The sequence below is a fragment of the Pristiophorus japonicus genome, chromosome 9, assembly GCF_044704955.1.
Source record: "Pristiophorus japonicus isolate sPriJap1 chromosome 9, sPriJap1.hap1, whole genome shotgun sequence".
Lineage (NCBI taxonomy): Eukaryota > Metazoa > Chordata > Chondrichthyes > Pristiophoridae > Pristiophorus > Pristiophorus japonicus.
This window is the reverse complement of record NC_091985.1, coordinates 146,427,485-146,439,756: the sequence shown is the minus strand read 5'-3', so window position 1 is coordinate 146,439,756 and position 12,272 is coordinate 146,427,485. Positions and strand designations below refer to the sequence as shown.

At 48.3% G+C, this 12,272-nt stretch overlaps 1 protein-coding gene across 1 annotated transcript in view; it reads right to left on the bottom strand.

Moving 5' to 3' along the window:
- syne1b (spectrin repeat containing, nuclear envelope 1b) overlaps positions 1 to 12,272 on the bottom strand; it is a 420,847-nt gene that overhangs the window by 9,251 nt on the left and 399,324 nt on the right. Inside the window, exons 117-119 of the mRNA XM_070891000.1 lie at positions 8,100 to 8,282; positions 6,369 to 6,515; positions 1,967 to 2,121 (exon numbers count right to left, since the gene is read on the bottom strand). Of these exons, the coding sequence (XP_070747101.1) occupies positions 1,967 to 2,121; positions 6,369 to 6,515; positions 8,100 to 8,282 (485 nt within the window). The remainder of the gene's footprint in view (positions 1 to 1,966; positions 2,122 to 6,368; positions 6,516 to 8,099; positions 8,283 to 12,272) is intronic.

Sequence of the window (12,272 nt, the reverse complement as noted above, 5' to 3'; positions counted from 1 at the left end):
GTAAGGGCAAATCGTGTTTGACTAACTTGATTACGTTTTTTGATGAAGAAACAGAAAGGGTGGATGAGCGCAGTGCAGTCAATGTTGTGTATATAGACTTTCAAAAGGCGTTTGATAAAGTACCACATATTGGGCTTGTTAGCACAACTGAAGCCCATGGGATAAAGGATGCAGCAGCAGCATGGATACAACATTGGCTGAGGGACAGAAAAGGGAGTTCTAGCGCATGGCTGTTTTTCGGACCGGAGGGAGGTATACCATGGAGTTACTCAGGGTTTAGCACTAGGACCACTGCTGGTTTTGATATACATTAATGACCTGGACTATGGGGGTACAAAGTACAATTTCAAAATTTGCAGATGACACGAAACTTGGAATTGTGGTAAACAGTGAGGAAGCTAATAACAGACTTCAAGAGGCCATAGAGAGGCTGGTGGAATGGGTAGACACATGGCAGATGAAATTCAACGCAGGAAAGTGAGCGGTGATAGGTTTTTGGTGGGATGCGGAGAGGCAGAACCATCTAACTGGTACAATTTTAAAAGGGGTGCAAGAAGAGAGAGACCTCTGGGGGTGCTTGTGCACAGATCTTTGAAGGTGACAGGACAAGTTAACAAACAGTTAGTAAAGCAGCTGGGATCCTGGGCTTTATAAAGAGAGGCATTGGGTAAAAAAAAAGCCAGGAAGTTCTGGTAAACCTATACAAAACACTAGTTCGGTCCCAGCTGGAGTAGTGTGTCCAATTTTTGGCATCACACTTTCGGAAGGACGTGAAGGTTTTGGAGAGGGTACAGAAGGTATTTATTAGAATGGTTCCAGGGATGAGGGACTTCAGTTACGTGGATAGACCGGAGAATGGGATACTGAAGTTGCATGTTCAGCCATGAACTCATTGAATGGCGATGCAGGCTCGAATGGCCTACTCCTGCACCTATTTTCTATGTTCTATGTCTAAGCTAGGGTTGTTCTCCTTGGAGCAGCGAAGGCTGAGGAGATTTGATAGAGGTGTTCAAAATCACGAAGGGTTTAGATAGAGTAAATAAAGAGAAACTGGTTCCAATGGCTGAAGGGTCGATAACCAGAGGCCACAGATTTAATGTAATTGGCAAAAGAACCAGAGGCGACATGAGGGGAAACCTTTTACACAACGAGTGGTTAGGATTTGCAATGCACTGCCTGCTAGGGTTGGTGGACACAGATTCAATCGTAGTCTTGAAAAAGGAATTGGATAAATACTTGAAGGAGCAAAAATTGCAGGGATGTGGGGAAAGAGCGGGGGAATGGGACTGACTAGATTGCCCCGCGAAAGAGCTGGGCAAACTCGATGGGCCGAATGGCCTCCTTCTGTGCTATGATTCTCTAAAGGTCAGCCTGGATTATGAACTCAAGTGGAGTGGAGCCTGAACCCACGACCTTTTGACTCAGAGGTGAGAGCGTTCCCAATGTAATTGTTCTTAATGAGCTCTACATTATACTTCCAAAGTTCTCAGTCTCAGTGCACACGGGATTATTTTTGGAGACACCACTGCCCCTCCCACCATGCATTGGGAAGGCCTGGAATGGCCTTCCATAACAATGGAAGAGGAAGAGGAGCAGCAGAGGCAGGAGGCTATGTGAGTGAGGCACCACAACAGAAGACCTCTCGCTGTTACCCCTATCAGTGGGGTAGCATTCGCTGCTCGTTGTACCCCGGTTTCTATGTTCTGTTGTAGGGTAAATGAACACCACAGGAAATTTCAGCGCAACTTCCTGTCGGCAAAGTCAGCACCGAAACCGGTGTAACTTTTGTCCTAACTGGGATCCGGTTAGATCCTTTCTCATTTCTGACTAGGGGGCCACATTCTTTCCCAGCAATCAACACTGAATGACACTGAGTGTTTAGCCTCAGTACTATATGGCAGTGGTTTACAAGATTGAGACGGTAATCTGCTGAAAGTGGCTCGCAAGCAGCAACGTGCTGACTTACCTAAACCGCTCTGTGGTCTGGCCACAAATCGAGGACCAGTGTCTGTTCAACGTCTGCATGCGCTTGATCTCCTTGTCGTTCAGAGGTAACCTGTACCCCAATTCGTTCAGACGATCCAGCTCAGGAACCGTACTGCTGAACCTCAGCATCTGTACCTGTGAAATACAAAATACCTTCACCATCACCCCTCAGTGTGACCCCTGCTCACCTTTACCCTCAGTGTGACCCCTGCTCACCTTCACCCTCAGTGTGACCTCTGCTCACCTTCACCCTCAGTGTGACCCCTGCTCACCTTTACCCTCCGTGTGAGCACTGCTCATCTTTAACCTCAGTGTGACCCCTGCTCACCTTTACCCTCAGTGTGACCTCTGCTCACCTTCACCCTCAGTGTGACCCTGCTCACCTTTACCCTCATTGTGACCCCTGCTCACCTTCACCCTCAGTGACCCCTGCTCACCTTCGCCCTCAGTGTGAGCACTGCTCACCTTTACCCTCAGTATGACCCCTGCTCACCTTTGCCCTCAGTGTGACCCCTGCTCACCTTCAGTGACCACTGCTCACCTTCGCCCTCAGTGTGTGCACTGCTCACCTTTACCCTCAGTATGACCCCTGCTCACCTTCACCCCTCAGTGTGACCCCTGCTCACCTTTACCCTCAGTGTGACCCCCTACTCACCTTTACCCTCAGTGTGACCCCTGCTCACCTTCACCCCTCAGTGTGACCCCTGCTCACTTTTACCCTCAGTGTGACCCCTGCTCACCTTCACCCCTCAGTGTGACCCCTGCTCACCTTTACCCTCAGTGTGACCCCTGCTCACCTTCACCCCTCAAGGTCCAATCGAGAACGGAAGGAAACCATTCACCCCATTCAGACAAGCGGGTCCGAGTGGTCTCCTCCTGTACTAAAATGAATAGGGGAATTTTGCCTGGAGCTATTACAGTGTCTGGGTGCAGGAGAATCAGGCTGGGAGCAGCGCCTGACCCTTGCAGAGTTCACCTGCTTTCCGTCTATCATATAAATGGATGGAAAGATGGGTGTGCTTACTTAGGGGGCATGAGCTCCTCAGCAGCCGGACGTCTTGCACTAACCGCGCCCAGATACACCAATAGCCCCAGATGCTGGACCAGGAAACTCTCCCCCCATGCTACGTCCCAGAATTTACCCTCTCGTGTAATCCTGCAATTTCACAAAGGTCAAAAACCTTCATGTTCTCTTCTCATAGTTTCAATTATGTGACCTTTTTTATGTCTAGTGATTGGATGTCTTTGTTTTCCAGTCGCCCCGTGACTTGTCCCCTCCCTATCTCTGTAACCACCTCCAGCCCTGCAACCCTCCAAGATCTCTGCGCATCCCCAATTCCCATTGGACCATTATTGGTGGACGTGCCTTCAGCTGCCTAGGCCCCGAGCTCTGGAAATCCCATGCTAAACCTCTCTGCCTCCTTTAAGGTTCCTTAAAACCTACCTCTGTGACCCTCTCCTGATGGGGCTCGGTGTCAAATATTGTTTGATAACCCACCTATGAAGAGCCTTGGGACATTCTACTACATTAAAGGCGATATATAAATGCAACGTGTTGTTGTTGTCATCTTGTAGGCACTTTAAGAGAAAACGATCTAAATTCTCAGTGCATGGTGAGTTCCCTGACTACATGGATAAAAGTCTGACAAATAAAATATCTTAGACTTTATGCATGCAACTGATATTGACCCGTTCTAAGTCCAACTATGTATTGTCCTGCGATCAAACACCTGCCCGCTAGAAGATAACGAAAACAAACAGCAATTCCTCGGACAAAGCAGGCTCCTTTTAAATGACACTGCCAGGAGTGTAGAGATCATGGGATTGAAATTGGGTTACATCCCGTTTGAGGGCAGTAACCGAGGCGATGTGGAACTTCCTGTTCCCAGCGCGGAGTCCCGCCTAGTCGCCGAGTTCCGATTACCGCCCCTCACAGGAAGTGGAGTGCAATGGCGGGCGCTCCACTTCCTCTTGGGGCGGGATGGGGGCTGATACGCAGGCGCGGTTCAGAGCGCTACGCAGTCTCTCCGCGTTTCAACGCCCCTCCCCTTCCGGTAAAGGGGAGGGATGCTGCAAACTCTGCAGGCCCTTTGAAGGCCTCCACTGGGCCTCCAGGGCTAAAGGGTGCCGTGACCACAGCCCGGCATCGAGACAAAGAAAGGAGTGGCCCAACCGGTAACGGGGGGGGGGGGGGGGGGGAATAAAAGGCAGCCCGTCGCGCAGCGCACTTCCCTTTTAGGTTTGCCCGCGATGGGTGACCGGCCCGGTTTGTGACCCGTGAGGCCTTGTGGAGCGCTGGCCAATCTCCGCTGCGGGATGGAAAGGGTTCGCCGCGGGGCAAAAAGGGGTCGCCATGCACGGCGATGAGGTTTTCGGGCCTCCAACTAACTCCCACGCAATTTCACGGGAGTCGTTCGCGCCCCGTTAGCTCCCCCAGAGGCGATAATGGGGAGGTGCTAATGGGAGATGCAGAATAGGGGAATTTTGGCCCACAATTCATCTAATAGTGAGATTGCATCCTGGTGTTATATCAGTGTCAGGGGTGAATGAAGAATCCAATGCCGTCAATCAGGGACCTTAAACAGCCCTAACACATTGCGCCCCGATCACCCGCGCCCGGAGATCGTGACTTCATCGCCATGCGCATCGCCCCGGACCCGAAATTGACTTCCGCCTCCTGCAGCCGTGCCGGGCAAAAACACGGGACAAGGGTGAGGTGGCCGAGGTAAGTTAAAGAAAAACGTGATACTTTGTTGCTTTTCTCGCGGGTTCCTGCCCGTGATCGTTCAGCCCGGCACTCTGTGAGAGAGTTAACGGGGCTGAAATTCAGGCACGCCAGAAAGCTGGTGCACTTATAGTTTTTTTTAACCTGGGTTTACCGCCGGGAGCGATGGGGCAGTTGTCCGACTGATTTTCCGAACTTGGAAGATTTTTTGACGTCGGACCGGAAGTCGGTCACAGTGGGGACGGAAGTGCGGCAGTAAGTCAGGCTGAGGGGCGGAACCGAGTCTCGGCCGCTGAGTACCAGGCTGCCTGTTGGCGGCCCGGCCGAACCTGGGGGAGCAATAATCCGGCCAACATGGAAGTCGGCAGGCAAAAAAAAAATAAGATGGCGCCGGCAGCATTCGGCCCTCGCCTGTAGTGGCCACCACACCGCCAGGGCAGAGAGAGAGAGCAGACAAGGTGCACCGACAGAAAAAGCTGCCAGTGGCACCGTGCAGCGGTGAATTTGGGTCGAAGTGAAATAATCATCATCATCCTAGGCGGTCTGCCGGCGGAGGTGCGGGAGAGCGGCGCTGCACGCTTTGATGAAGCGCTTGCGGCGGTCAGCAGCAGCGGGGCCGAAAAATCCCCGAGCCAAATTTGGGTCGGGGTGGCGAATGGGCTGCAACGCGGCGGCCACTCGATACCACCGCATGTTCGCCATAAAACAGCGGTAACCGGCCTTATCCGGACCCTGAATTTCGGCCCCCACATTTCAGGTCGAGAACCTTTTGTCAGACGTGTTCTGACGGAAGGTCAGCGACACGAAACATTAACTCTGTTTCTTTCTCCACAGGTGCTGCCTGATCTGCTGAGTAGTTCAGCATATTCTGTTTTTATAATTGATGGGGTGAGATGAGGCAAGGTGGCAGGAGGCTCGTGTGGAGCATAAACACTGGCATAGCCCGACTGGGCCATTCTGTGTCATTCTGAGTAATATTCCTTGCACCCAATTTTGCTTCTCGTTTATCCCAGGAGAAATACAATGAAACACTGATCCTTTCACTTAATTAAACTATAACTGAACTTATGTTCACTTAAAGAAGATACATAGCGGGTGAACTTGGTCCAGGGCGTTAACACACAATGGGCGACAGCGAATCAGCAACCCGTGTTACACCCCATCCAAGGCTAATTTCACCCCTGTTAATACTCTGGACAGCATTTACAATCGAGACTCTCCAGCAAACTCCTGGGGAGTAGCACAGTATTGGGGAGCTCTAAAAGGGAAGACCCTAGAGTGAGAGGGGCAGTTCCTGTACCCGCCCACTCCGTCTGAGATGCATTGTGCACAGCGGGAGGGGAGTGTCGCTCAGGCCAGGCCATCTCCCCCTGCAGGGGGCAATTGGAGGTGGATGGAGGGGAGGTGGCAACGATTGGTGCATTATTGACAGGTCAGCTCTGAGCAGCAATAAAGAGGTGTTGGTGAAATGTCTCCGTGCGCACATCCCCTTGAGGCCACGAGCCTGGGAATGTCAGGACCTAGCAACACAGCGAAGGGAAGCCAAAGGCACGACAAGACAATATTAAAATCCAAACCAACGGGAAGGAGATATATATCGACATTCATGTCCGTTTCATATCCGATACATAAAACAACACAAGTGTAAAGAACTTACTTTGAGCTCTTCCATTCTGTCCTGGATTATGGTTAGATCAGATGATCGGTTGGGATCCTGCAATTTTAGCGCCTCATCAGCCTCCACAATCCACTTCTCCAAGGCTTCCAGTCTCCTACTGAATGCCTCATAATCTTGAACGCCAGCCTGTAGTGTGAAATGTTCCCAGTTAGAGGCTCTTAGTCACAGAATTAACCTTTACAGATCACTTGGCTCAGTGGGTAGCACTCTCGCCTTCGAGTCAGAAGACTGTGGGTTCAAGTCCCGCTCCAGAGAATTTAGAACATAATCCAGGCTGACATTCCAGTGCAGTGCTGAGGGAGTGCTACACTGTTGGAGGTGCATCTGGAGAAGTTAAGACAGATGTCTGCCCTGTAGGGTGGATGTAAAAGATACCATGGCACTAATCAAAGAAGAACGGGAATTCTCCCAAAGTCCTGGCCAATATTTATCCCTCAACCAACAGGGACCTTACCATGTACAAATTGGCTGCTGCATTTGTATAGCTCCTTTCACAACCTCAGGACATCCCAAAGTGCTTTACTTTTGGAGCCTAGTCACTGTTGTAATGCAGAAAAACATAATCTAGGCTGACAGGATTGGAGTACTGAGAGAGCTGCATTGTTGGAAATGTCGAGACCAACTTTCATCAGTCAATGTTCACCACTCAATCATATTATCAGTCATTTATCTCACTGCTGTTTGTGGGATCTTGCTGTGCGCAAATTGGCTGCCACACTTCTAAATGTTGACTACCCTCCAAAGGCACTTCAGTGGCTGTGAAGCACTTTGGAACGCACTGAGGTTGTGAAATGCGCTATATAAATGCAAGTTCTTTCTTCCTTTCAGAAACAGCAATACAACCGGCCTGTAAATTCTCTGTACGTTGCATTTCGAACAACCTCTACATTTTGTGAATAAACTTAAATTGCGTTTAGTTTGTTGTCTAGAAGCTCTGAAATAGAAACTGTAATTAATTGCGTTAGTTTGCAGGTACAGCAGGTAATCAGGAAGGCGAATGGAATGTTGGCCTTCATTGCGAGAGGGATGGAGTACAAAAGCAGGGAGGTCCTGCTTCAACTGTACAGGGTATTGGTGAGGCTGCGCCTGGAGTACTGCGTGCAGTTTTGGTCACCTTACTGAAGGAAGGATATACTAGCTTTGGAGGGGGTACAGAGACGATTCACTAGGCTGATTCCGGAGATGAGGGGGTTACCTTATGATGATAGATTGAGTAGACTGGGTCTTTACTCGTTGGAGTTCAGAAGGATGAGGGGTGATCTTATAGAAACATTTAAAATAATGAAAGGGATAGACAAGATAGAGGCAGAGAGGTTGTTTCCACTGGTCGGGGAGACTAGAACTAGGGGGCACAGCCTCAAAATACGGGGGAGCCAATTTAAAACTGAGTTGAGAAGGAATTTCTTCTCCCAGAGAGTTGTGAATCTGTGGAATTCTCTGCCCAAGGAAGCATTTGAGGCTAGCTCATTGAATGTATTCAAATCACAGGTAGATAGATTTTTAACCAATAAGGGAATTAAGGGTTACGGGGAGCGGGCGGGTAAGTGGAGCTGAGTCCACGGCCAGATCAGCCATGATTTTGTTGAATGGCGGAGCAGGCTCGAGGGGCTAGATGGCCTACTCCTGTTCCTAATTCTTATGTTCTTATGTTAAAGATGATCGCAGCTTGTTAGACGAATTAGTGCGCAGAAACAGAACTACCGGAGGTACCTGTAGCACGGTTCGCTGCCTGTTGAGGGCATGCTCCAGAGAAGACAATCGCTGGGTGAGGGACAGCCGGTCCGACTGAATAGCAGCCGCCGCGGAAGCATCCACCTGCCGTCTCAGCTCCTCCCCCAGCTCCGAAAGAGCTTGAAGGGAATCTCGAGGCGTTCCCAACTCCTCCAGCAGCTCCTGTAGTGAGAATTACAGGCAGAGTTTCACTTAAGGACATTGCAGTTTGACAAGTTCAAAAGAACTGGAGAGCTTTCTCTCCCCAACATGTGCCTTAAATGCTGACCCTTAATACCCTTAAGGACCACATGGTTTCCATCCCAGGGTTTTGAAGGAAGTAGGTGAGTACATTGCAGATGCTCTAACTATAATCTTGCAAAGTTCTATCGATTCAAGAACCATTCTTTTAGATTGGAAAATTGCATTTGTCACTTCACTATTTAAAATGGCGAGAGAGGGAAACCATGGAATTATAGACCAGTTAACCTAACATCTGTTGCCGGGAAATTGCTTGTGTCTGTAATTAAGGATAGGACGACCGAACACCTCGAAAATTTTCAGTTGATCAGAGAGAGGCAGCATGGATTTGTGAAAGGCAGGTGATGCCTGACAAACCGTATTGAATGTTTTGAAGAGGTGACTAAAGTACTGGACAGGGGAATGTCTATGGATGTTATTTATATGGACTTCCAGAGACATTTGATAAAGTCCCTCATAAGAGACTGTTAACTAAGGTAGAAGCCCATGGAACTGAGGGCAAATTATTGACCTGGTTAGGAAATTGGCTGAGCGGCAGGAGACAGAGAGAAGGGATAATGGGCAGGTACTCGAATTGGCAGGAGGTGACTCGTGGTGTTCCGCAGGGATCTGTGTTGTGGCCTCAACTATTCACAGTATTTATTAATGACTTAGATGATGGCATTGAGGTCATATATCCAAATTTGCCGATGACACAAAGATAGATGAAATTTTAAGCAGTGTAGCTGGAAGCGTAAAATTTCAAAAGTATATTAACAGATTAAGTGAACGGGCAAAACTGTGGCAAATGCATTTCAATGTAGGCAAATGTGAGGTCATCCACTTTGGACCTAAAATGAATAAAACCTTTCTAAGGTTCTATCTAAACAGTAAAAGGCTAAAAGCAGTAGAGGTCCAAAAGAGACTTGGGGGCCGAAATTGCCCCTTCCGGGAGGCGCTAACGGGGCGTTAAGCACTTTTCGCCCGGGGGGCAGGCAGGGGAAGCGACACACCCGAAATTGCCCCCGGGATGGGTTAAGTTACGAGGAGAGTATACACAAATTAGGGTTCTATTCTCTGGAATTTAGAAGGTTAAGGGGTGATTTGATCAAAGTTTTTAAGATATTGAGGTGAACAGATAGGGTAGATAGAGACAAACTATTTCTGCTAGTTGGGGATTCTAGGACTCGGGAGCAGAGTTTAAAAATTAGAGCCAAACCTTTCAAGAGCGAAGTTAGAAAACACTTCTACACACAAAGAGTGGTAGATGTTTGGAACTCTCTTCCACAAACGGCAATTGATTTGAGATTGATAGCTTTCTGTTAACCAAAGGTATTAAGGGATGTGGGCCAAAGGCGGGTATATGGAGTTAGAAGGCTCCGAGTCTCAATGCGAGGAGCATTCGCAATAAGGTGGATGAGTTAACTGCGCAGATAGCTGTTAACGGATATGATGTAATTGGGATTATGGAGACATGGCTCCAAGGTGACCAAGGCTGAGAACTCAACATCCAGGGATAACATAGAAACATAGTAAATAGGTGCAGGAGTAGGCCATTCAGCCCTTCGCGCCTGCACCACCATTCAATAAGATCATGGCTGATCATGCAACTTCAGTACCCCATTCCTGCTTTCTCTCCATACCCCTTGATCCCTTTAGCTGTAACTCCCTTTTGAATATATCTAATGAACTAGCCTCAACAACTTTCTGTGGTAGAGAATTCCACAGGTTCACAACTCTCTGAGTGAAGAAGTTGCTCCTCATCTCGGTCCTAAATGGCTTACTCCTTATCCTTAGACTGTGACCTCTGGTTCTGGACTTCCCCAACATCGGGAACATTCTACCTGCATCTAACCTGTCTAAACCCATCAGAATTTTATATGTTTCTATGAGATCCCCTCTCATTCTTCTAAATTCCAGTGAATATAAGCCTAGCCAATCCAATTTTTCTTCATATGTCAGTCCTGCCATCCCGGGAATCAGTCTGGTGAATTTTCGCTGCACTCCCTCAATAGCAAGAATGTCCTTCCTCAGATTAGGAGACCAAAACTGTACACAATGTTCAAGGTGTGGCCTCACCAAGGCCCTGTACAACTGCAGTAAGACAATCCTGCTCCTATATTCAAATCATCTTGCTATGAAGGCTAACATGCCATTTGCCTTCTTCACCGCCTGCTGTACCTGCATGCCAACTTTCAATGACTGATGTACCATGACACCCAGGTCTCGTTGCACCTCCCCTTTTCCTAAATTGTCACCATTCAGATAATATTCTGCCTTCCTGTTTTTGTCACCAAAGTTGATAACCTCACATTTATCTACATTATACTGCATCTGCCATGCATTTGCCCACTCACCTAGCCTGTCCAAGTCACCCTGCAGCCTCTTAGCATTTTCCTCACAGCTCACACTGCCCCCCAGTTTAGTGTCATCTGCAAATTTGGAGATATTACATTCAATTCCTTCGTCCAAATCATTAATGTATATTGTAAATAGCTGGGGTCTCAGCACTGAGCCCTGCGATAGAGAACTGGTTGGCAGAAATGAAGCAAAGAATGGCAGGCAGTGACTAGTGGGGTACCGCAAGATTCAGTGCTGGGACCCCAGCTATTTACAATATACATTAATGATTTAGACGAAGGAATTGAATGTAATATCTCCAAGTTTGCAGATGACACTAAGTTGGGTGGCAGTGTCAGCTATGAGGAGGATGCTAAAAGGCTGCAGGGTGACTTGGACAGGTTAGGTGAGTGGGCAAATGCATGGCAGATGCAGTATAATGTAGATAAATGTAAGGTTATCCACTTTGGTGGCAAAAACAGGAAGGCAGAATATTATCTGAATGGTGACAGATTAGGAAAAGGGGAGGTGCAATGAGATCTGGGTGTCATGGTACATCAGCCATTGAAAGTTGGCATGCAGGTACAGCAGGCGGTGAAGAAGGCAAATGGCATGTTGGCCTTCATAGCGAGAGGATTTGAGTATAGGAGCAGGGATGTCTTACTGCAGTTTTGATCTCCTAATCTGAGGAAGGACATTCTTGCTATTGAGGGAGTGCAGCAAAGGTTCACCAGACTGATTCCCGGGATGGCAGGACTGACATATGAAGAAAGACTGGATCAACTAGGCTTATATTCACTGGAATTTAGAAGAATGAGAGGGGATCTCATAGAAACATATAAAATTCTGACAGAATTGGACAGGTTAGATGCAGGTAGAATGTTCCCGATGTTGGGGAAGTCCAGAACCAGGGGTCACAGTTTAAGGATAAGGGGTAAGCCATTTAGGACCGAGATGAGGAGAAACTTCTTCACCCAGAGAGTGGTGAACCTGTGGAATTCTCTACCACAGAAAGTTGTTGAGGCCAGTTCGTTGGATATATTCAAAAGGGAGTTAGATGTGGCCCTTACGGCTAAAGGGATCAAAAGGTATGGAGAGAAAGCAGGAATGGGGTACTGAAGTTGCATGATCAGCCATGATCATATTGAATGGTGGTGCAGGCTCGAAGGGCCGAATGGCCTACTCCTGCACCTATTTTCTATGTTTCTATGTTTCAGCCCTGATCTCACTGAATGGCAGAGCAGGCTCAAGGGGCTGAATAGCCTACTCCTGTTCCTATGTTCCTTATCTAACAAAAATCTATCGATCTCAGTTTTCAAAGTTTCAATTGACGTAGTCTCAACATTTCTCAAACATCGTATAACCTCTTGTGATCGAGCTTGTCAGGGTGGTGGCAACCAATACCGAATTCTAGGCACTTTGGATTCGTGGCCACTGACGGAACAGCTAAACCGGGCTTTCACCTCGCCAGTCTGGGCTGGGATCCACTCTCAGTTGACAGGTAGGTGAAAATGTTCTCACCCGCTGTCCCATCTAATCTGCCCGCCAGTGACTTAGTACAAAGTGAGGCTTTAGTCCAACAATGTACAGGCA